This window comes from Littorina saxatilis, linkage group LG6, assembly GCF_037325665.1.
Source record: "Littorina saxatilis isolate snail1 linkage group LG6, US_GU_Lsax_2.0, whole genome shotgun sequence".
Taxonomy (NCBI): Eukaryota; Metazoa; Mollusca; class Gastropoda; order Littorinimorpha; family Littorinidae; genus Littorina; species Littorina saxatilis.
Genome location: NC_090250.1, coordinates 16,496,849 through 16,523,204, shown reverse-complemented (window position 1 = coordinate 16,523,204; position 26,356 = coordinate 16,496,849). Strand labels below are relative to the sequence as shown.

Genomic DNA, 26,356 nt, shown 5'->3' with positions numbered 1-26,356 from the left:
TACAGTTGCCATCACAAGAAAAATCCAGACCTTCATTAACACCTGCCTCAGAAGAATCCTCCGAATTCGCTGGCCTGACACCATCAGCAACAAAGACCTTTGGCAGCGAACAAAACAGTTATCCGTAGAACAGGACATTCTGCAAAGACGCTTCCGGTGGATTGGCCACACACTCCGCAAGACCACAACCAGCATCACGCGACAGGCCCTCACATGGAACCCGCAGGGCAAGAAGAGACGAGGCCGGCCGAGAAACACCTGGCGTCGTGACTTGGAGGCAGAGGTGAAACACATCGCCTACGCCTGGAGACAACTGGAGAGATTGGCCCAGGATCGGAGTGCCTGGCGAGCTCTTGTTGGCGGCCTATGCCCCGGACGGGGTCAAAGGCATAAATGAAATGAATGAATGAAAGAAATTGTCACTAAATCTTCTCACACAGACAGACAGAGAGACAGATATACTCGCAACCACCCGTCACTGCATACACATACATTAAACCAGTCGAAATAATCCTGTATGTGTATTCTTTTAATTTACCAAGAAGCGCTACATTGCACTAATGGTACAGTTCTGAATAATACTGCGACTTGAGATCTTTCAGGAAGAAGGCCCTCCCGTCACGGTAGAAAGTCATGTAGACGTTGGCCAGAGGGTGACCGAGGTAGGGGTCGTAAACGGAGTACTGGCCGTTGCCCTGATGCTGGCGCTACATTACGCTAATGGTACAGTTCTGAATACTGCGACTTGAGATCTTTCAGGAAGAAGGTCCTCCCGTCATGGTAGAAAGTCATGTAGTCGTTGGCCAGAGGGTGGCCTGGGTAGGGGTCGTAGACGGAGTACTCGCCGTTGCCCTGGTGCTGGTTGTTCCAGGTCAGCATGTAGGCCATGCGCATGCCGGAGGACGAGGTGAAGGTGTGCAGCATGTCCTGTGTGAAGAAGTGCGAGCGTTTGGTCAAGTCCTCCTGGATGACCCCGGTCTCCGTCAGCGCCGGGATCTTGCCGTTCGCCTCAGCCTTGGTCACCACCTGGACACAGTGGAGGGGTAGCGTAAGCAGACGTCATCGAAATTCACCTCCAGTGCAAACAAATTCCTTTAAAATTCAATTCCCTTTTTACGTGTTCTGCCGACAGCCCTTTGTCAAAACAATTATAGTTGTCAAAAGTTGTCCCATGTTTTGAAAGCTCCTCAAAAAAGAGAAAAAAATGCAACCCACAAACATGTTAGTTACTTCTACATCTGTTGACCGAATCACTTCATATGTGGGGGACATAAACTTCAGCCTATGCATGGCCCTTCCATAAAGTGAAAATTGTATTGGAGGAAAGATGAGTCTATTGATTGAACATAACATTACCATACTTTGAGCGATGTGACGTCAGAGGCCGACTAAACCTCATATTTAAAGAGATAACAGCAAAGGAGCCATTTTGGGAAAGTTTACTGGCATCAGGAAGTTTGAGTGAAATGACACAGGAATAAATGTTTTAATTGGGGTACGAAAAATGAGGCAATAACTGTTTGCTTAAGTTAGATAATGTTCTGACCTTGTCGATGGCAGTTTTGAGGTAGTCCGCTCCCCGGTTAGGCGTGAGGTAACAGTCAGTGCCGATGATGTCCACGTAGCTGTTGCCAGGGTACAGGGCGTCATCATCGTCAAACCTACCCCCACAGTCAGGGCTGAAGGCGTAGAGAAAGTTGTGCACACCTGAAGCGATTCAAAATACAAAAACTCACTGAAAACCCACCCACAAAAAAACCCAATAATAAAAAAATAAAAATAAAATGAAAAAATGAAAAAATGACAGAAGTGTCGAATTATATCAAAACGTTCCCTCCTTAAAGTACTGTACCTACCATTCCGTGCATACCATCTTGTCAACGTCACTGAAGTCGCCCTGAGCTAAGAACATCCTTCCTCGTACACATAATGTTGAAACTCCACAGTAGCACGGTGTGTCAACTGATTCCGGCTGTATTGTTCGTACCCTGGATGTTTTCGTTCATACAGCCTCATTTGCGGCACTTGGTCGAGGAAAAAAATTGTGGTAAATCGTGTGGGCAGCGCACTTTCGTGATATTGCAAGAATAAGGTAGCAATATAGTTGGGAAATGTGTACAATAAATACCACGGTGCTAGTCGACCTGATCATTACACACGCGGGTCAAATGTGGCAGCATTGCATGGTTTTCCAACATTTTCTTGTGTTTCTCGCTCTGTAATCAAAACTGACCCCTGATTTGTACATGAGCACCAAAAGCATTGCCTGTTATGATATTTCGCTTGAACAGAAGTTTATAGAGACCCATGGCTTTTGTACAATCACTTGGGTATAAAAAAAAATGCAGATTCCGTTCGTACGCCATGATTCAGTTCGTACAAGTGAACCTGTTTCCGTTCGGATTAGGGTTAAACCGTTCATACTCATTTCATAAAGGATTGTTATATTTCTCACACTTACTCCACATTGTGGGAATCTTTTGGGAAGAACGCACTTTCCAAAGCGAGTAATAACAACTGCCTGTCGGTCTGGGTGGGTGTCGTCTTTGGCAATCTGTCTACCCGATTTAAATTCATTGTACTAGTTAAACTGTACAATGAATTTAAATCGGGTAGACAGGTTTCCAAAGACGACACCCACCCAGACCGACAGTTGAATGCTGTTACTGCAACAAACGTTGCTGCCGTTGAAATTTGACGAGAGATGATGCACGAGGAAAAGGACACATAGAGAATTTAATCGGCACACTTAAATGTGATCCGGCGCAAGCATCTGGGCCGGGGGTACACAAGCGTGGCAGACAGTGGGTACCCATGATCTTTCTAGTGTAGAAAAGGAGGGGGTACGTCTCGAATTGTGCATAAAAATGCTCTTCGAATGTCATCATAGAGAGTGTAAGGCTTCTGCGAAGGTTGTCATATGCGATGGGGACTTAGGTCTATCAACCTGACCCCCAGGCAATACACCAATCAGCCGTTTGGATGTTCCTAAAGGGCTCCACCCCTATCAACTGTTGATGATCACAGAACACTAACAAGAAGAGGGTGGTCCCATTTTTTTTTTAAAGTAAGGACATATCACCCCAATGCTACTACCCCTACGCGGTTACCTTAGAGCGGTACGTGCGTCATTTCCTGCCCGTGGAGTTTAAAGCCTGGCGCAAAACACGGGTGCTCGAGTGTTGATGCTACATCAAGGCAATTACTGTCCTGTTTTCCACAGCTTCCAAATCAATCGAATTTCTGACAGCTTAGGATGTCTGCGTGATGTTCCGTTTACTATATGTTCATGAATTGGCCCCTACGACGTTTTCCTGTTTTTACATGTAAAGAGAAAGCTCCGAGGAACCTGTTACGAAAGGCCGGATGCTGCTGTGCGAGAGTTAGCGAGGGTCACGGAGGGTATCGACAAAACCACTCGCGCCGAAGTGTTTGGAAGGTAATTCTGTAGATTGTCAAAGTGTACGGCAGCTGGAAGGATCATTCGAGAAAATGGCGTGATAAAATTAACGATGAACTGTGCGATTTTATGAGATTCTAAACACTCTCAGAACAGCCTAGGGTAATAGAATAAGCATTTGCATTCCAGAGAGAGAGAGAGAGAGAGAGAGAGAGAGAGAGAGAGAGAGAGAGAGAGAGAGAGAGAGAGAGAGAGAGAGAGAGAGAGAGAGAACTCGAACTCGAAAACTTTATTACCGAGGGATGATAGCATAAGGTCCATATGGTCCTTTCTTACAGCTAGTCCCTACTATAATACAAACATGAAACGAAGAACAAGTATGAAGAATAAAAAAAGAAATCAAATAAAACACAATCATGTGGGGAAAAGTATAACAAAACACACACAAAAAATTCAAAAGTGTGCTTATTAATGGAAGCATACTATACACTTTCTCTTTCACGCATCTTCACACACACTCGCACAAATTGTACACCGACTTAGTCGTTAGAGAGGTGCTTTCGGAGCTGTCTTTTAAAAGAAGATAATGACTTTCTTTCTTTCTTTCTTTATTTGGTGTTTAACGTCGTTTTCAACCACGAAGGTTATATCGCGACGGGGAAAGGGGGGAGATGGGATAGAGCCACTTGTCAATTGTTTCTTGTTCACGAAAGCACTAATCAAAAATTTGCCCCAGGGGCTTGCAACGTAGTACAATATATTACCTTACTGGGAGAATGCAAGTTTCCAGTACTCAAAGGACTTAACATTTCTTACATACTGCTTGACTATAATCTTTACAAACATTGACTATATTCTATACAAGAAACACTTAACAAGGGTAAAAGGAGAAACAGAATCCGTTAGTCGCCTCTTACGACATGCTGGGGAGCATCGGGTAAATTCTTCCCCCTAACCCGCGGGGGGTAAGATAATGACAGACATGACTTGATATTTACAGGTAGTGAATTCGAAAGGAACGCACCAGAATAAGAAAAACTAGTTTTAAACAAATCGATGCGGGGCCTTGACAAGGCAAGGTTATTTCGAGTGTTTGAATAATATGACGGAGATGATTTGAAGAGTTGTATAAGATATGTTGGGGCGTCCTGATAGACGACTTTATACATAAATGAACATTTATTATACAAAAGCTGCTTCTTTAAGCTTAACATCCCAATACTTTTCATCTTTTCCTTTGTAGAAAGAGATGGACTGGGCAGAACTAGTTTAGCAGCTCTACGCTGGAGCGAGTTCAGCTTCTTCAAGTGAACTTCACTACACCCGTCCCATACTATGGAAGCATAATCAATATGGGGTTTTATGTGGGCATTGTAAAATAGTTTTCTTGTGTCTAGATTAATAATGCTTTGTAACTTTGACAAAAGAAACAGGTTTTTAGCAATTTTTTTGCAGATTCCATTGATGTGAGTCTGCCATTTGAGATTATTATCAACAGTAAGTCCCAGTAAACGGTGCTCAGCTACTTGCTCAATGGAGTGCTCATTTAGGGACAGACTCGGAGTCATTTCTGAAAGTTGATGTTTTTGGCGAGTGCTGATTATCATAGACTTTGTTTTAACTGGATTAATAAGCATACGGTTTGCAGAACACCACTCAGAAACATCGTTTAGGCTCTGTTGCAATTTGTCTTGAATTTGTGCAGGGCTTTTCCCTGTAGCATGTAAGGTAGTGTCATCTGCTAACATATGACACTCAACAGATTCAGACTGTAGGTACAAGGGCAAATCATTTATATACATGCAAAATAATACAGGTCCTAAAACAGACCCCTGTGGCACTCCACATTTCACATACGTATACAGATTGAACCCTCTCTCTAAGATAAGAGTAAAAAAAGCGACAGTGCTAGAACTTTTCAAATAACATTTTAATTTCTGTAGAAGGATCTCTTGATCCACGAGGTCAAAAGCTTTTTTTAGGTCCAAGAAAACATCACCAGAAATGTCTAACTTATTAATGGATGAGTACCATGAATCAGTTAATCTGGCAAGGGCAGTATCATATGAATGTTGAGAGCGAAAACCAGACTGAAGTTGATGCAAGAGATTGTGGTCCTCCAAATAAGTAACCAGATGTTTCTGAACATGCCTTTCAAGAGGCTTAGATAATACAGATAACAAAGATATAGGTCTAAAATCATTTAAGTCTTGAGAACCTTTTTTCTTTGGCAAAGGTATGACTTTCGCTTTTTTAAATTCTTTTGGAAAATAATTGTGTTGAATACATAAATTATAAACATAAGTCAGCGACTCTACTATATAAGGAGTAGACAATTTAATAATTTATTACTTATTTCATCAAGTCCCGAAGATTTTTTATTTTCTAACCTTGCTATGTACTGGCCAACTTCATGGATGGCCATTATCGGAATAACAAACGCATCCGTGTTTCTTAATTTTTCATCACAGAACATCTGCAAGCGTTCACAACAGGAATGTGGTTCTGTACCTGGAGATTTTGAGTGAGAATCTACCAGTGATTCAGCAACGGAAAAAAATAATCGTTAAAGTCGTTGGCCTTTATATTCTGAGGAATACTACTATTTTTTTAGGAGTTGCCTTTTAAAAACGTGTTGAGGGCGCGCCAGACTTTTGAAACATCTTTGCTGTTACCCACAAGTTTATCAAAATATGATCGCTTCGCGTTTCTCACAAGATTCTTTACTCTGTTACGCGCTTTTTTTTATAATCTTCAAATAATTTGTTTGTCTTTAACTGGTCGCGATACGCCATTGCTTCGATGATATCAATGGTTAACCAGGGAGGAAGTTTAGGATGTCTTACTCGTTTCCGCCTCACAGGTGCATGTCGATTTACCACATCGATAAAGAGGGAATACCAGGCTTCAAGTGCCTCGTTAGGATCGGTATAATTAAGCACAGAAGCAAAAGGTGTACAATTCAAATCATTAAAGAAGAGACCTTGATTAAAATGTTTAAAAGACCTGTATGAAATATAAGTATGACCTTTTGATTCTGCCTTGGGTAACTTCATCAATTTGGAACAGCTTACAGGACTATGATCACTTACACTAAGGTCGGATACACAGGCACCTAAGACTGTGTCCGGATTATTCGTATAAATATGATCGAGCAATGTAGATGTCGTTGAAGTTACCCTTGTGGGTGACTTTACATGCTGTTTAAGCCCAAATAACTGAGTAGTTGATTCCCAGCTGGGATGGGACTTTAACATGTCTATGTTAAAATCGCCAAGTAACATAACGTCAGCATTGTGTTTGCTCTTATTATAAACATTGTCTAACATTTGTACAAAATGATCATACCACTCAAAATTTGCCGCAGGATTTCTATAAAGAAAACACACGAATTGAGGGGCCATTGATTTGCTGGGTTTGAGTTCTAACCAAATGCATTCTACTGCGCTGGGTTCCAGGTCTATGCGTCTACGTACGCGTAATGTGTTTAATTGAGTCATGAATATATACCGTGATTCCGGTCTACCCTTGAATTTCTGGGTCTCGCCTTTCAACACAATAATCAACAATCGCGATATTATTATCGGAAACCCTGGAATCTAATCTTGATTCAGTAATACCAAATAAATGATAATTCGGAGACGCTTTTTCAAGGAAGGCACATACATCATGAACCTTATATATAGAGGTGATACACATTTAAATGACCAACACTGTGCAGATAATGGGATTGTTGGAAGTGGTTGGGGCCAGGCGGCGCGTGAAAATACCCACTGGGGTCAAGAACTGGGAAGGGGTGAAACCACCTGTGGTGTGGCGGCTGGGTACCACCTGGTGCCAACGCTGTGGCCTCAGTTGACCTGGGCGGTTGGCTGGGCTGCTCCGTTACTTACTGGTGCTGGGGTCGATGGCTGTGCTGGTCCGGTACATACTGGTGCTGGGGGCGATGGCTGTGCTGGTCCGGTACATACTGGTGCTGGGGGCGATGGCTGTGCTGGTCCGGTACACACTGGTGCTGGGGGCGATGGCTGGGCTGGTCCGGTACATACTGGTGCTGGGGGCGATGGCTGTGCTGGTCCGGTACACACTGGTGCTGGGGGCGATGGCTGGGCTGCTCGGGTACATACTGGTGCTGGGGGCGATGGCTGTGCTGGTCCGGTACATACTGGTGCTGGGGGCGATGGCTGGGCTGCTCGGGTACATGCTGGTGCTGGGGGCGATGGCTGTGCTGGTCCGGTACATACTGTTGCTGGGGGCGATGTCTGGGCTGCTCGGGTACATACTGGTGCTGGGGGCGATGGCTGTGCTGGTCCGGTACATACTGATGCTGGGGGCGATGGCTGTGCTGGTCCGGTACATACTGGTGCTGGGGGCGATGGCTGTGCTGGTCCGGTACATACTGGTGCTGGGGGCGATGGCTGGGCTGCTCGGGTACATACTGGTGCTGGGGGCGATGGCTGGGCTGCTCTGGTACATACTGGTGCTGGGGGCGATGGCTGTGCTGGTCCGGTACATACTGGTGCTGGGGGCGATGGCAGGGCTGCACCGTTTCGTACTGCTGTTGAGGGCTATGCAGTGTTACGGCGTCCTGTGGAGGCTGCAGTGACATTATTGGTGGTTGTTGCGACCTTGGTGATAAGGGCTGCTGAGTGGACTGTGATGTCTCACTAATGTCGTGTGGCGAAGCTTGAGGACTGGACATGCGCTGTCCTTTCACAGCAGCAGCATATGATGCCACGGGGTTCTGCTGACGCTCCCACAATGCAGACTTCACTGTGACAGTCCTTTGGGTGAGTAATGAACACTGTCTGCAAGTATCTGGCTGTCGAGGCATCCGTTTTCGTCAACCTTCCAGATCAACTGAAGAGACAGGAAGGTCACTTGTTCAGTGTTGCACAGAGCCTTCAGTCTGCTGTTAAAGTCCTGTATTTTCCGTGTCATTTTGTTTTGTCGTCGTGGGGGTATGGCTGCGACATACACAGGATGAAGGGAAGTGCTTTTTTACTGCTGATAGCAGATTAGCAAAACTCTGCACAAAGCTATCTAAGTCTCCCCTACAGTCATTTGTCCCGACATTTAACACAACTTTCTTCACTGAAGGGTGAGTGCCGCTGTCAGTGACAATTGTTGTCAGGCGTTGGGTCGTGGTGCCTCGTAGAGTCCTGATCTCTGTAGCACCCGACCTGTCCAGACGCTTTTTGGCAATGTTTCCCAGGTTTGAGTCCCCGAGCAGGAAGTGTGTGCAGGTGGGGGGGATACGGAGTGTAGGGGACCGATCAGTGCCGTTAGGAGCGACCGGGGACTGGTCACGGCAGGGCTCACGGTTAGCAGACTGACCGCTTTTAGGAGTCCTCGTTGTCAGAAAGGGAGGGCGCATATCGCCCCTTGTTCGTGGTGATGGCAATGGCTTGAACACTCGACAGGGAAGGGCGAGATTCTGGAGGGGACGTTTGCTGATAGGAGGGTTTTTGTTGCTCTTTCTCAACCTTTTGTAGTTCCCTGACTTTGTTTTCTAAGGCTTGGCATCGGTTTTTCAGAGAGAGAGAGAGAGAGAGAGAGAGAGAGAGAGAGAGAGAGAGAGAGAGAGAGAGAGAGAGAGAGAGAGAGAGGAGAGAGAGCGAGAGAGAGAGAGAGAGAGGAGAGAGAGCGAGAGAGAGAGAGAGAGAGAGAGAGAGAGAGCGAGAGATCAGGAGAGATCAGGAGAGAGAGCGAGAGATCAGGAGAGAGAGAGAGAGAGAGAGAGAGAGAGAGAGAGAGAGAGAGAGAGAGAAAGAAAGAGAGAATGAGAGAGAGGGGAGGGTGTCTGTGTGTGGAAGGGGGGGGGGCGGCAACCTTTATGGTCTCGGAGATAAGTGACAGTGTTCTGGTAGAGGTGTTTGATGTCGTCCACAGAGTTGTGAGCGTCGTTGTTCATGCCCCACCAGAACCAGCCACCGTCCAGCTCGTGCCAGGGTCTGCACAGAGGAATTCAATTTAATTCAATTCAATTCAATTCAATAACACTTTATCATCTGAAAAAATGAAACAAGGGACTGCAGGTGAGAGAAATAAAGAAAAAACAATATAAATGTACTCACCAGAAAACAACGACAGCTTAATGTTTTTGTAACTTGTGCTGAAGAAGAAGATAGTTCAAAACCGGTTCTTGTTTTTGTATTCTTGTCGCTGGTGAGTACATTTTTACATTTAGTCAAGTCTTTTCTGCAACTTCTACCGAGCAAGTGATTCGCATCATCCGTAAAAGGCTGTACGCATCCTATCGGAGAACGAGAATCAAAATTATAGAAAAAGTCATAAACAAAAGTTGCGCGAAAGACACCAGGGGCAGTATTTTTCACCTCTTTTCAAACGATCATACCTTTTGAGCCCGTGAAAGAATGTTTTTGAAACTTGACACACATGTAATGGGACCATTCTTTGCAAAGTATACAAAGTTGCGTGCATGTTACATTTGTTTCTTAGACGTTACAAACGTTTCCAAATTTTTAACGGAAAACCGTTACAACGTCCATTCTTGAGTTCTGTTTGACCTAAGTACTGGAACATATCCAGATGAGGGTTTTTGTCATCGCTCTGTGAAATTTGGAGAGGCTGCTATTTGTAGTTTTAGATTTATTGCATATCAACTGCGGCTACCCAGCAAAAACACCATAAAAACCCTGGATTTTTTGCTGTTTTTCAGGATTGTTGTCGCTTTCCTTTACACGTTGGATCAGCCTAACTGCGCGGCGGATTTGAACGAAATTTGTATGACTTGTTAGGTAAGACACCAAATAAACCTTTTGGTGTAAAAAATGCAAAATATTATTCAGTTTAAGTAACTGTTTCAACTGTTGAAGGTGAATCATGCCGTCAAAAAACGCCATTTTTTAGGGTAGGCGTGGTCACGGACATGTGACGTCATACCCAAATATTGCTCAGATTCAAGAAACACATTTTTAAGCAGAAGAAAATAATACTCATCTTCAAATACACGTATATTTCTGACAAAAAATACTGTTTAACATCTGGGGTATACCACTGAAAAAATATCTTTTTGGGCTCAGTGTACATCCTTGTAAATACTCTCGTTTATTCTTTATATTAACATGTACCCAATAAACAAAATGCATGATAACACAAAGAATAACAAGAAATTCCTCCGAGGTAGGAAAAACACCCCCGTCCTTACCATTCTCACTGCCACCAACTGAGAAGGTTATTTCCCTTTGACCATTAATATGTCCCTCTATAAGTCCTTGTAGAATCTTAATCCACCAATAACTCCCTAACCGTGTGTTTGACTGGTCCCAATTTTTGTAAGGACCGTCTCAGGAATGTATAGAACCTGTTCACCAAGTTTGGTGACGATCGGTCCGTTCATTCTTGAGATCTATATGCAAACACAAACACACAAACAAACAAACAAACAAACACATCGACCGAATCCTATACACACCCCTATACCGGTGGTGTAAAAAAACAACAGTGGTGTGCGTGAAAGAGAGACTCACTGCTTTGGAAAAGGCGGCGAGAGATGGAATTTTCAGGGGGGGAGGGGGGGGGGGGAATTAGGCAGGGGGAGGAGGGGCATGAAACTAACTGTATCGACGTGCAAAAAATACTGAGAGTAAGTCCGACCAGTCAGTTGTAGCTCTATTATTTTGTTACGAGTTTGCACGTAGGCTCTACTCGTAGCCGTAGTCGAAGAAGTCGTAGCCGTATGTTCTTCTTTTTAACATATACTGTTCAAAAAAAGAAACGCATAGCTTGTAATATTTGGTTAATTTAGTTATATGGCTACAAGGATATCCACCAAACTGCAGAAAATGTTTATCTGGTCGTCGACCTTTCGTCCATTGCCACAAGTGAGCTCTACACGTGACGCATGTCAAAATTGCTCATTTGGCATGACCACTCGTCATGCTTCAGTGTAATCTCGTGAAACTCGGGGAATATTGAGCTCTCACCATGTCTTCCAAAACCCATAAAAGCGGATTGTTCGCCACAAAGAAATCAGACGACAATTCAGCGACGAAAGATGGCCCGATTGAGCAGAGAAGACCGCCAAATTGCATTGGGTCGTTTACAAGCAGGCCAAAGTCAAAGTGCCATCGCCAGGCACTTCCACGTGTCCCAGAGCACCATCAGTAGACTGTGGGTCAGGTTTCAAGCCACTGGCTCCGTTGCTGACTTGCCACGAGCGGGAAGACCAAGGGCGACAACTGCTGCTCACGACCGCTTCATACGGCTCCGCCACCTCCGGAATCGTTTCCTGTCGGCCTCATCTTCTGTCCAGGCTCTCCCCGGGCCACACCGATTATCGGACCAGACCGTGCGGAACCGCCTGCATGAAGCTGGTTTGAGAGCTCGCAGACCTCACAGAGGAGCTGTCCTCACCCGCCGCCATCGCCAGAACCGAGTGCAGTGGGGCAACCAGCACCTTCGCTGGACCGTCCGGAATCACTGGAGACACGTGTGGTTCAGCGACGAGTCCTACTTCCTGCTCCAGCGACATGATGGTCGGAGGAGGGTCTACCGGAGAGTAAACGAACGTTACGCGCCCAACTGTGTGGATGAGGCACCCGTTCATGGTGGTGGAGGCGTCATGGTGTGGGGGGCGATCAATACCGCTGGAAGGAGCACCCTGGTGCACGTCCAAGGGCGCATAACTGCCCAGCGATACGTGGAGGAAATTCTGCGCCCACACGCCCTTCCTCTTCTGGCTGACCAGGATGCCATATTCCAGCAGGACAACGCTCGCCCGCACACAGCACGACTCACCATGTGCTTCCCTGGCCATCCATGTCGCCAGACATGAACCCGATAGAACACCTCTGGGATGAATTGGACAGACGCGTGCGCAGGCGAGAAGAAGCGCCGGCAAATCACCGCGATCTATTGCAGGCACTTCAGGAGGAGTGGGACACCATCCCACAGCAAGATATCCGGCATCTGATCCAGTCCATGCCCAGAAGGTGCCGGGCAGTTGTTGCTGCTCAAGGCAGTCACACCCCCTACTGACTTGACAGCCTCGGCACCCAATCGTATTGATTGACTGATTGATTTGAAGATGCAAATGAACTGTGTGTGCATTCAACTGTGTCCATACCAAATTTCAAACAAATAATCTAAATATTGGATTTTCTGTTAATTTTTTCGAAAAATAAAACAAATTTGGCAAGTAGAAACTATGCGTTTCTTTTTTTGAACAGTATATAATAACAATATCAATAACAACACTTTATTGTCCATTAAAACGAGTACATACAAATGGAAATTTGTCTTTTCACTCGTGCCGACGTGTTTGAAAGGTATTTAATGGTTCTGCTATTTTTTTTAAACCTTTTTCTGGGAATTTTAGGGGGAGGGGGGGGGGGGGGCAAAAGACAGCCCCACGGTTCCGTCAATTTTTATCACTCAAATCTTTATTCAATCAATCCACGACTCAGGAAGTCAATGTCTGAGTGAATCAATTATGCAACGACCCAACTAAGCAACCGACCAACAAACCAATAAATCAATCAATTAACCAACCAACCCCCAAACACCAATCAAATAATCAATCAATCAACCAACCAACCAACCAATCAATCCTTTTTTGTCAAATAGAACAGAAAATTATGCGCACCTGAAAATGATGGGTATTAAATGTCCATTCTTATCAACCATCTTTCTCTTGACGAAATCAGCGATTTTGTCCATGGCGGCCGTGAACTTTGAATAATGATCTCCGCCTGGCAGTAGTTTTTGTATCACGTGGAAAGAGCCATGATCCCCCTGTAGGTACAAAATACATCCAGGCGGCGGCTTGTAGTGTTAAATAGAGATTACACAATGTTAAACTCACGTTGGGATTCTCGAGAGACTTCCTTTGTTTAGTGGGGCACTTTCGTCAATTTACATCCCATACAGGGCCTCAGGAAGTCTGTTTTCAACGTGTGTGTAACATATGGATCCAGGGCCGGACCCAGGAGGGGGGGGTGGGGGGTTCCAGGGGTTCCGGAACCCCACCCCTGGAAAAAGCATGTACCTTGCTTTGACTTTTACTAGTTTTAGCACCAAAACAATGCTGCTCTTAACCCTCAAAACAAGGCCCAGAATGCACCAGATTGCACAGATTTTAACCGTTTTTCAAAAATTTTCGGACCCCCCTAGTTCGCCCTGCTTTGCAGGCGCGCGCTTGTGGCTTCGCCACTTCGCTGATTTGCCCCCCCCCCCCCCCCAAAAAAAGGAGGAACCCCCCCCTTACAACTCATTTGGTCCGGCCCTGGATCCTCGGCTGAAATTAGTCCGATCGTTTCATGTCATACTTCTTAGCTTCTTTTGTAATCTGTGCATGAACAACATAGTTTATTTGGTTCACACTGCAACAATAGCAAGATCTAGACGTGGCACCGGTTGAGGACGTGTACGGTAACGTGTACGGGTAACGTCATCAAATCTTATTTTTACGTCACGCGTTTTATGCCAAGATCTGCAGTCTTGGCGGTAGCAAAACAACGTATGCACTTGGAACATTGGAGAAAAAAGTGAGTCACGGGTGACGCAATATCTACACGAACGCGTACAGGTCTTTGCTACACGTTCGATCATCTAGAACACTGTAAAATGGAGGAACAGCACATCAGTTAAACATGATGTATTTTGAAAAAAATGCAATTTGCTTTTGAACACTTCACGTCACGAATTCCGAAGTCGCTCTCCTGGCAAACGAGTTTGTGTCGCGCGAAGTATCAGTCTGATCGCCTGGCGTCTGGCATTATGGAGGGCCCCAAAGGGGGGGTATCATCACGATCACGGGAAGGGAAATTTTAGCTTTCACGATCACAGTTACCTTGATTTTTGTTTTCACGATCACGAACACCAGTGGCAAATCACGGTCACGGTAAAAGTTGCATGTACAGAAAGCACGTGTCAAAGTAAACACAACCACACAGTAATTCGCTCCTCTGGCTCTATTGTTTATTCAACACAAAGTGAGAACTGTTGCACTTTCTTCTTATTATTTTTGAATTCTCTTTCATACACACATAGAAATACATATCATGATTTGTAATCAGTAACAAGAATGTTGTTTTCATTGGTTTTTCTCTCTCTCTCTCTCTCTCTCTCTCTCTCTCTCTCTCTCTCCCTCTCTCTCTCTCTATCTCTCTCTCTCTCTCTCTCCACTCATACACATTCAACTCCCACACCCTCACTCACACACATGAATATATAATGCACAATTTCACATTTCCAGAGCTAAATATTGTAAACCCATTTTCTCAAAAACTATTGGGTGGATTGAAATTAAAGTACATGTATGTGTGATGGGTTCTTTATTTTTAACTTTGCCATTCAATTTGAGGTACACTATCGCCTGGTTTCATGGCCTTGAAACACCAACAGGAATGCTACTGGCCAAAAATGGTTTTACCTGAAAGAAGCGCGCAGTGCCAGTGGCCTGAGCCTGCGAAGCAGGCGAGCCAACTAGGGGGGTCCGGGGGCATCCCCCCCCAAAAAAAATCTTTTTCAAAAAACGGTTAAAAGCTGTGCAATCTAATGCATTCTGGGCATCATTTTCAGGGCTGTAATAGTGTTGTGATCTTGTTAAAAATCCCATTTTAGCCTCCGCCCACCATCATTCAACACACCTCCAAACTGGTGAAAACAACACTGCTGTGCGCTGGCTTCATTCAGACCGGCGCCCGGTCGCGTTGCGTGATATTCACACGGATCGTTTTTGCGAAAATTTTTCAACTTCACCGGAATAAATTTGACTTTATCGGATTTTGAAAACGGCTTTATCGGATTTCCGGCAATTACCCGAAAAGTAGCATGCCTGACAAAATCCCCAACGAACATGACTTTGATCGTCTTTGACATGAGGATCCAGTGACCCAAACTGGCACGTCTCCCCGCCATTGTTTCTGAATTTAACCCATTGTTGATATTAAAGTTTACAGGCGCTAAAATAAATCCAAGCTTTATGCAAAGAAGCGACAATTAGAATCTATGCCAAGCGTGTCCACGTTGCTGGGATGAAAAAACACATTTCTAGTTTCGGTTTTGGCTACACGCAGACTCGATCTCGAGCCAGTCGAGGTCACACTGAGCGAGTGACAGCCGGACGTGGCAATGTCGACAATGTCAATGATCTCACTCAAACTCAAAGATCTTGAACAAATTTCAAGATCTTTGCCTACATTCAGAACAGTTATAGAGCAACATAGATCAACATGCCTTGATATTTCGTCTTCGGAAAGACCGACCCGTAGAAGGAAGGCATTCTCGCCGCCTGCTTTGGTCTGGCTTGAATCCACAAAATATAACAGAAGTTCGATGACAGTACCGCTGCACGCCATTTTTGATCTTCGAATTTGACTGAATGCACTCAAAACTTTTGCACGAAGCCCTTCCATTGGATGAAGTTTGGCAGACTTTTGCAATTTGCCTTCTGATTGGATCTCTTTTTTTGTGTGATTGGTTCTCTTAAAGGGAAGCAATCGCTGTCAAAATCATATTTCTGAATGTGTTGTTGCTTCCCTTCAATCGGGATTGGCTCCTTGACGAATAGAGGATCATAGAGTGATACAGCTGTGAAAAATGTACGTTGAAAATAAAATGCTTTGCAATAATGCCCATCACGATCACGAAAACAAATGACGATCACGATCACGAGACTTGATTTTTTTGTCATCACGGATCACGGGCAAAGTCCCATCACGATCACAGAAATGGAAATTTCGGCAATCACGGTCACAGAAAGGTCAAAAAACGCCAATCACGATCACGATTTTAAACCCTTTGGGGCCCTCATTATGGGGTTAGTGCTAGGACTGGTTGGTCCGGTGTCAGAATAATGTGACTACATGGGTGAGACATGAAGCCTGTGCTGCGACTTCTGTCTTGTGTGTGGCGCACGTTATATGTCAAAGCAGCACCGCCCTGATATGGCCCTTCGTGGTCGGCTGGGCGTTAAGCAAACAAAACAAAACAAAACAAAATCAGTCTGATTCGCTGTCGTTCACATCTGGATATCGTTTACGGTGGACCTAGCGGAAAGTTAAAAAAAACAAAACAAAGTTCTTGCAACACGAACTAATAAGGATACAAAAATTAAGTGTTTTTTTGGTAGAATTCTCTGTATTGTTCATTCTTTGTCGTTTACAATCATTATTATATTTAGTCAAGTTTTGACTAAATATTTTAACATCGAGGGGGAATCGAAACGAGGGTCGTGGTGTATGTGCGTGTGTGTGTGTGTGTGTGTGTCTGTGTGTGTGTGTCTGTGTGTGTGTGTGTAGAGCGATTCAGACTAAACTACTGGACCGATCTTTATGAAATTTGACATGAGAGTTCCTGGGTATGAAATCCCCGAACGTTTTTTTCATTTTTTTGATAAATGTCTTTGATGACGTCGTTATCCGGCTTTTCGTGAAAGTTGAGGCGGCACTGTCACGCCCTCATTTTTCAACCAAATTGGTTGAAATTTTGGTCAAGTAATCTTCGACGAAGCCCGGGGTTCGGTATTGCATTTCAGCTTGGTGGCTTAAAAATTAATTAATGACTTTGGTCATTAAAAATCTGAAAATTGTAAAAAAAAAATAAAAATTTATAAAACGATCCAAATTTACGTTTATCTTATTCTCCATCATTTGCTGATTCCAAAAACATATAAATATGTTATATTCGGATTAAAAACAAGCTCTGAAAATTAAATATATAAAAATTATTATCAAAATTAAATTGTCCAAATCAATTTAAAAACACTTTCATCTTATTCCTTGTCGGTTCCTGATTCCAAAAACATATAGATATGATATGTTTGGATTAAAAACACGCTCAGAAAGTTAAAACAAAGAGAGGTACAGAAAAGCGTGCTATCCTTCTTAGCGCAACTACTACCCCGCTCTTCTTGTCAATTTCACTGCCTTTGCCATGAGCGGTGGCCTGACGATGCTACGAGTAAAATGGCATTGCGTTTCATTCTGTGAGTTCGACAGCTACTTGAGTAAATATTGTATTTTCGCCTTACGCGGCTTGTTACATGTGATGTCGCTCTAAGCTCTCACAAGCAGAAACACCCATGCATTTCAGTTGTACGTGATTTAATGTAAGAAATATCGTTTTTTCCAGGACCATGATATGATCTATTTGTGGTATGAAAATATTCCAATGTTATCTGACTGGAGATTTCGTTTTGAGCCGGTGTAACACGAAATTTTTACTCCACGAAAAATGTACTCCGGAGTAAATATTTCGTACGAAATTCTTACTCCGAGTACACCTTTCGTACGAGAAAAGAACTCCCCAAGGCACGAAAAAATTACTCCCTCCACGAAATGTTTACTCCCCATTTTTTTTACTTCCAGTAAAAATCTCGTACGCAAAAATGGGATGCGGGCGAAGGGATAATGCCAATAAGTGATTTCGTGCAAACGAATGTCGCGCTACCCTCCTTCCACCCCTTCCACCACCAAGACTAACAGGGGATAAGGGAGTAAACATTTCGTACACCTGGCATGGGAAGTTAAATTGCTCGTGTTGGGGTGAAGTAATTTATTCGTTATTTATTCGTCAGGGCAGTAACATTTTTGTACGAAATTTTTACTCGGAACTCACCTGTCTTGGGGAATCATTTTCTCGTGCAATGGGGGAGTGCTTTTTTCGTAAAGGGAGTAACTTTTTCGTACGAAATGTTTACTCCGGAGTAAAAATCTCGTGGGAGTAATTTTCTCGTGTTACACCGGTCAAAATCCTCCTTTTCCTTGGGGCAGCAGTTTTGGCATAGTCCAGTCGTGGAATGTAACAAAAGGGCCAAACAAAAACAAAATTGCAAGATCTATTTTTTTGCGTTCATTTCGTTTGTTACTGACATACAAACGATATAATGTTAAAAGTACATGTAATGATTGTGAATAGCTTTTGCTTTCAAAATATTCAATGAAAAGGGCCCCGAATTATTCTCTTTACGCGTAGGTCATTATAAAACCGAAAACAACACAAAAGACAACGTTCGAACTGCGTATTTGCACAATGTGAAAGCGTGAAAATCTGTCGCCCTGTTTTCGGGGATTTCAATTTTCCGCGAAAGTTATCTTTTCTTAGCTTGCTCATACCAACTTATAGTGTCAGTACCTGAAATTACGCCGAACGTGTACCACACCTATCTGGGTTCCGTCGTCGGTGACATTCCGTTCTTCCCCGCAACCTCTTTAAGGTCAACACAGCTCGAACAGAACCTGTCCTCCTGCTTGAAACGAGCATCAACACATCAACTTCTTCTTCTTCTTCGTTCATGGGCTTAAACTCCCACGTTCACACATGTTTTTGCAGGAGTAGGTTTTTACGTGTATGACCGTTTTTAACCCCGCCATTCAGGCAGCCATACTCCGCTTTCGGGGGCCGGGGATCAACACATCAACTCACCCCGATCCAAGGCCCTTTCCCGGTGACCATGTTGTTTGTGTGGAAAGAGAATGTTATGATGGCGCCCCTGTCGTGAGCCTTAAGACATAAGACAAAAGACTTTAGTTCAACCATGTGCAGCATACAGGGAATATTGCCTGGCTAGAGTAATCTTAGCAACAACAAAATTGCAGCAATTTTCGTACCTGTACGAAAGCATTCATTCCCGCGTCATTTCATTTACACTTTCTTTATTTTATTAAGGAGATTTCTATAGCGCATAACTAAAAGCACTATGCGCTTTTAGTTAAAGCCACTTAGTTTGGGTATCAGGCACACTTTTCGGGTCAAAGATCTTTTTACAGGGGTCACGTGACTGCCGCCCAAAATAAGGGTAACCCAAAAATCGACGTGAAAAAAAACGTAAGGTACAATTAAAAAAATTGACGATCATTCAGAATAGGCTAAACTTGGCACCTTTCACATACGAGAAGAATGTTAATAAATTATCTAGGAAAGTATCGTCTGTAGGCCTGAGATCCGGACAGCTCGGAAGCAACCCAAAAGGGTCATTGTCTTTGTACCCCTCAAAATGTACGCTAAAACCTCCTGTTTTCGACCGCTCATACGATCGACACCCACTGCAGAGGGAATGGCATAACACAATAAATATTCAAGATAGCGAAAAAAAACCAAAGCCTGTTCAGAATAGTTAATTCATTTGACTTTCCGTTGGTAAAAGTTGCCAAGTTGTGCCTATTCTGAATTTTCGTCGATTTTTCAATTGATACCTCATTTTCTTAATAAGGTCGATTTTGGGGGTACCTTTATGTGGGCGGCGGTCACGTGGTCCCTGTAAAACACCTAACTTTGATCCGAAAAGTGTACCGGGCAGCCAAGTTGAGTACATACAAAGTTTGAAAGAAATGACACAGGATTGAATGTTTTAGTTAATGTAAGAAAATGGGTGCATGAATCAGTTTACATCACAACAAAACACAAAGTGCTAACCCATTTATACACACAGACGCAAACACACACACAGACGCAAACACACACACAGACGCAAACACACACACACACACACACACACACACACACACACACACACACACACACACACACACACACACACACACACACACACACACACACACACACACACACACACTATACTGCGTTTAAATGGAGTTCAATTCAGCTGTAGTAGGGATATTTCACAAATGACATCTATAATACCTTCTGCAGCAGGTAGACCCAGGCGTCCTCGATGTCGTTGCCGATCATGGAGAAATCAAAGCCAGCGATGGCCGGGAAGTCATTGGTCAGGGCGCAGGGGTCACATAGCTCGTCAGCGTGATTGGAGTGCGCCATGTCGGGCTGGTTACATATTCAAAATACTTCATTCAATACATTATGAAAAAAATTTTGATTATTTTCCCACTGTTCATTCTGTAATACTGTTTTTTTGTAAATTGTATCTATTAGCTCAATTCGTTACACTTATGTGTAACAATATGAAGTGTTGTTTAAAATTAGTATATATATACCGAGCAACATAAGAAACGCGAAAAAATTCTGCAATGTTTCATTGACAAAATCTCGAACAATTATAGAGTTAGAATTGTCAAACCACAAAAGGTTGATGAAGGTATGTTTGACCTAGCTGTTGTGTGATAATTGTGATGCTACGACTGTTTCAACACACGAGACAAGCAGGTTTAACGTCAACGAAGTTTTGGAGGTCTCGCTCAGTCAGTCTTCATCGCGCTCTATGGCCACTGATAGGACACTGGTGGCTTCCAATGATGTTCCTGGTAGTGTCAGTGGCTGTCTTGAATCGATCTCGAAGACGTTGTGGCAAGAAATTGCGATCTTGTCTTATTTGGGGTAATGCGAAAAATCCACCGCGTTGCATAACTGCAGTGCTTCCAATGTCAACAGACCATTGCTGAAGGTGATAGACTGTTGACATTATATGCACGTTTAAAGCACATGCCAGCGCTTCTGGATCATCCCCAGCTTTAAATCGACCTGGCATTTTGGTGGTGTCAATCTTGGCATCCTGGCTGTTTCAAAAGTGAGACTGGCAGCAAGCGTGCCATGGTCTCTTTTGGTTGGTAATGCATTAGTGAACACATCTCACACATCAGATTTCTCCTGCTCCACTTGCACGTGCTGCGAGCGCGCATTATGTGTTTAACGTTAAACCTGCTTGTCCCGTGTGTTAAAACAGTCTCAGCATCAACATAATCACACAAAAGCAAGGTCAAACATGCCTTCATCAAACGTTTGTGGTTTAATAATTCTAACTCTATAATTGTTGGAGAATTTGTCAATCAAACAATGACGAATTTTTCGCGTTTCTTTTGTTGCTCGGTATATTTTCTAGTCTGTGAAGGTATACGGAGATGCTCAAATATTGAGTCGTCGTTCTCAATGCTTAGTTAAAGTCACATTAAACACCCTCCTGCTTCTCATTATGTTCACAGGGCCAGTAAGGGTTGTGTCCCCTATTCAGACCCAGTTACTGGCTGACTTTAAACATCCAGGGCTGAGGGGCACGACAAAGTTACCACCCAAACGGGAGCCACCCGCAGTGTTGGATTGGTTGAAACTGAGGTGCACGACAAAGTTACCACCCAAACGGGAGCCACCCGCAGTGTTGGATTGGTTGAAACTGAGGTGCACGACAAAGTTACCACCCAAACGGGAGCCACCCGCAATGTTGGATTGGTTGAAACTGAGGTGCACGACAAAGTTGCCACCCGCAGTGTTGGATTGGTTGAAACTGAGGTGCACGACAAAGTTACCACCCAAACGGGAGCCACCCGCAATGTTGGATTGGTTGAAACTGAGGTGCACGACAAAGTGACCACCCAAACGGGAGCCACCCGCAGTGTTGGATTGGTTGAAACTGAGGTGCACGACAAAGTTACCACCCAAACGTGAGGCACCCGCAGTGTTGGATTGGTTGAAACTGAGGTGCACGACAAAGTTCCCACCCAAACGGGAGCCACCCGCAGTGTTGGATTGGTTGAAACTGAGGTGCACGACAAAGTTCCCACCCAAACGGGAGCCACCCGCAGTGTTGGATTGGTTGAAACTGAGGTGCACGACAAAGTTCCCACCCAAACGGGAGCCACCCGCAGTGTTGGATTGGTTGAAACTGAGGTGCACGACAAAGTTCCCACCCAAACGGGAGCCACCCGCAGTGTTGGATTGGTTGAAACTGAGGTGCACGACAAAGTTCCCACCCAAACGGGAGCCACCCGCAGTGTTGGATTGGTTGAAACTGAGATGTGTTGAGATTTGATCGTTATCTCCCGTTTGGTTGGCACCCATTTTCGGTTCGTGCATCTCAGCCCTGGCCTCCTGTTTCCCATTATGTTCATATAGCCCGTTGGGATCAAGTAGCCCGTACAGGCCAAATTAGACTTACGTTATACATCCAGGCCTCCTGCTTTCCGTTGTGTTCATAGAGCCAGTATGGGCTGTGTCCCCCGTACAGTCCGAAGAGTGTCGGTAGATGCTTGCCGACCAGAATCCTGCTGCTGTCACGTGCCACCTTGTGCAGCACGTTGTACAGGGTCTGCGTCTGACTCGTTGCATGCTGGTCTACAGGTCCGGATGTCACATCCAGCGGAAGTGTCGCCAGCAAAATAGCGCCGAGCAAATACAGCTCCATCAAGCCACACAGTACAGAAGATCCAAAAGGGAACAATTCTGAAAGTATTTGTGTATAAACTAAGCCACAAAAAATCATTGCGACAAATGTCGCACCTCAATTTAAGCATTAATTCCCGTGTCATTTTAATTCAAACTGTCTATGTTTTTTTAAATTTATTTATATGGGAGATTTATATAGCGCTTGACGTTCTCTAAGCGCTTTACATATTAATTTCTGCCGTGTGAGATGGAATTTTTTACACAATATATCACGCATTCACATCGGCCAGTAAATCTCAAGCCATTACGGCGAATGTTTACTTTTCACGGCCTATTATTCCAAGTCACACGGGTATTTGGTGGACATTTTGTTTTATCTATGCCAATACATTTTTGCCAGGAAAGACCCTTTTGTCAATCGTGGGATCTTTAACGTGCACACCCCAATGTAGTGTACACTTTAAGGCCGTCCACTTGACTATCTTGCACACATTTTGGATCAAAGATGTCTTTAACAGGGATCACGTGATCGCAGCTCAAATAAGGGTACCCCCAAAATGATTTGACGAAAACGGAAGGGACCAATTGAAAAGCGACGAAAAATCAGATCAACTATAACTTGGTAATTTGTACATACGAGTAGAAAGTAAAATTAAATATCTACCCAGAACATGTTGTTTTGTTTAGCTGGATAGCGTATTTCGTGTGCTATGCTATTCCTACTGATGCAGGTGTCGATCGCATTAGGAGTAAAAGAACCCGGGAGGTTTCGCATCAATTTTGAGGGGGTACCATGACGAAAAGCACGGTATTTTAGTAATAACGTGTAGGATTGCTTTGAAACTTTTAGGATATTACGCCTACTAGACGTACTTCGAGTAAAATTTGGGGTTGTTACGGGTGTTCCGAAAGAGTTTTAAAACCCGTAATAAGATTATTCACTTTCCTCAAACATTTATGACTTCGCATTATTTGAGCGGCGGTCACGTTAAACAAATCTTGGATCCGAAAGGTGTGCCAGATACTCAATGGACGGCTTTAATTGGAATGCAAAGTTTGTTGTAATAATTTGTTTGCTAAGTTTATGGTAACATTACCTATCAAAACTTTGAGAGAGGTAAGGGGAAACAAGTCGCGTAAGGCGAAAATACAACATTTAGTCAAGCTATCGTACTCACAGAATGAAACTGAACGCACTGCATTTTTTTCACCAAGACTGTATACTCGTAGCATCGTCAGTCCACCGCTCGTGGCAAAGGCAGTGAAATTGACTAGCCAGAATAGCGCGGTAGTGGTTCCGCTGAGCAGGATCGATAGCACGCTTTTCTGTATCTCTGTTCTTTTTAACTTTCTGAGCTTGTTTTTAATTCAAACATAATTATCATATCTATATGTTTTTGGAATCAGGAACCGACAAAACATCAGATGAAATTATTTTTAAATCGATTTCGGAATTTTCATTGTAATCATAATGTTTATATTTTTAATGTTCAGAGCTTGTTTTTAATCCCAATATAACATACTTGTATTTTTAATGTTCAGAGCTTGTTTTTAATCCCACTATAACATACTTGTATTTTTAATGTTCAGAGCTTGTTTTTAATACCAATATAACATACTTGTATTTTTAATGTTCAGAGCTTGTTTTTAATCCCAATATAACATACTTATATTTTTAATGTTCAGAGCTTGTTTTTAATCCCAATATAACATACTTGTATTTTTAATGTTCAGAGCTTGTTTTTAATCCCAATATAACATACTTGTATTTTTAATGTTCAGAGCTTGTTTTTAATCCCAATATAACATACTTGTATTTTTAATGTTCAGAGCTTGTTTTTAATCCCAATATAACATACTTGTATTTTTAATGTTCAGAGCTTGTTTTTAATCCCAATATAACATACTTGTATTTTTAATGTTCAGAGCTTGTTTTTAATCCCAATATAACATACTTGTATTTTTAATGTTCAGAGCTTGTTTTTAATCCCAATATAACATACTTGTATTTTTAATGTTCAGAGCTTGTTTTTAATCCCAATATAACATACTTGTATTTTTAATGTTCAGAGCTTGTTTTTAATCCCAATATAACATACTTGTATTTTTAATGTTCAGAGCTTGTTTTTAATCCCAATATAACATACTTGTATTTCTAATGTTCAGAGCTTGTTTTTAATACCAATATAACATACTTGTATTTTTAATGTTCAGAGCTTGTTTTTAATCCCAATATAACATACTTGTATTTTCAATGTTCAGAGCTTGTTTTTAATCCCAATATAACATACTTGTATTTTAATGTTCAGAGCTTGTTTTTAATCCCAATATAACATATTTGTATTTTTAATGTTCAGAGCTTGTTTTTAATCCCAATATAACATACTTGTATTTTTAATGTTCAGAGCTTGTTTTTAATCCCAATATAACATACTTGTATTTTTAATGTTCAGAGCTTGTTTTTAATCCCAATATAACATACTTGTATTTTTAATGTTCAGAGCTTGTTTTTAATCCCAATATAACATACTTGTATTTTTAATGTTCAGAGCTTGTTTTTAATCCCAATATAACATACTTGTATTTTTAATGTTCAGAGCTTGTTTTTAATCCCAATATAACATACTTGTATTTTTAATGTTCAGAGCTTGTTTTTAATCCCAATATAACATACTTGTATTTTTTAATGTTCAGAGCTTGTTTTTAATCCCAATATAACATACTTGTATTTTTAATGTTCAGAGCTTGTTTTTAATCCCAATATAACATACTTGTATTTTTAATGTTCAGAGCTTGTTTTTAATCCCAATATAACATACTTGTATTTTTAATGTTCAGAGCTTGTTTTTAATCCCAATATAACATACTTGTATTTTTAATGTTCAGAGCTTGTTTTTAATCCCAATATAACATACTTGTATTTTTAATGTTCAGAGCTTGTTTTTAATCCCAATATAACATACTTGTATTTTTTTGGAATCAGAAAATGATGAAGAATAAGATGACATTATTGTTGGATCGTTTTATAAAAAGATAATTTTAATTACAATTATCAGATTTTTAATGACCCAACTCATTATTTAATTTCTAAGCCTCTAAGCTGAAATGCAATACCATAGTCCGGCCTTTGTCGAAGATTGCTTTGCCAACATTTCAATCAATTTCATTGAAAAATGAGGGTGTGACAGTGCCGCCTCAACTTTTACAAAAAGCCGGATATGACGTCATCAAAGATATAAATGAAAAAATGTCTGAGGATATCATTTCCAGTAACTCTCATGTAAAGTTTCATGAAGATCGGTCCAGTACGTAGTTTGCTCTGAATCGCTCTACGTACACACACACACACACACACACACACACACACACACACACACACACCACGACCCTCGTCTCAATTCCCCCTCTATGTTTAAACATTTAGTCAAAACTTGACTAAATGTAAAAACCCACAAAAGTTAGTTTTTGGAAAGTTTAATAAGAAAATTAACGAAATTCTTCAGACGGGTAATTTTCTTTCTTTGTAATGCCTAAGCGCTACCTGCTTACACAGAAACATAGATTGGTGTTGTGATTGTGATTTTGGACTATTTTTGTTGGTCGAGTTGCAAAATGGACTATCGTTACAGTTGTCTGCTGTACATTAAGCTTTGACAACAGTGAACAAGTTTCTTTATCTTATATTATGTAGTGCAATACAATCTTTCTACTTTTTGTCTCAGTCTTTCATACTTGCAAAAGACGACCGTGAAAAGCGTAAGAAAGAGAAACAGTGTACATTAGATAGGGAAAGAAAAAGCAGTATCTTATAAAGGCAATAAACAAACTCACCACGACCGAAAGAAGGACGGAAAAAACAAATATACTATTTTTTCTACTGCTGACTTTGACTTTATACCGGCCCTAATCTACCTT

General features: G+C 42.6%; 1 protein-coding gene across 1 annotated transcript; it reads right to left on the bottom strand.

Moving 5' to 3' along the window:
• Positions 1-508: 508 nt before the first annotated feature.
• Positions 509-26,356, bottom strand: LOC138968615 (mannan endo-1,4-beta-mannosidase-like). Its single transcript, XM_070341212.1, has 8 exons — positions 26,273-26,356; positions 22,215-22,498; positions 20,012-20,152; positions 18,794-18,871; positions 13,011-13,159; positions 9,233-9,354; positions 1,547-1,707; positions 509-1,026 (listed from the first exon to the last, which is right to left on the bottom strand). Exons 2-8 carry the CDS (start codon positions 22,458-22,460, stop codon positions 718-720), a joined length of 1,206 nt encoding a protein of 401 aa, XP_070197313.1. The 5' UTR covers positions 22,461-22,498; positions 26,273-26,356; the 3' UTR covers positions 509-717.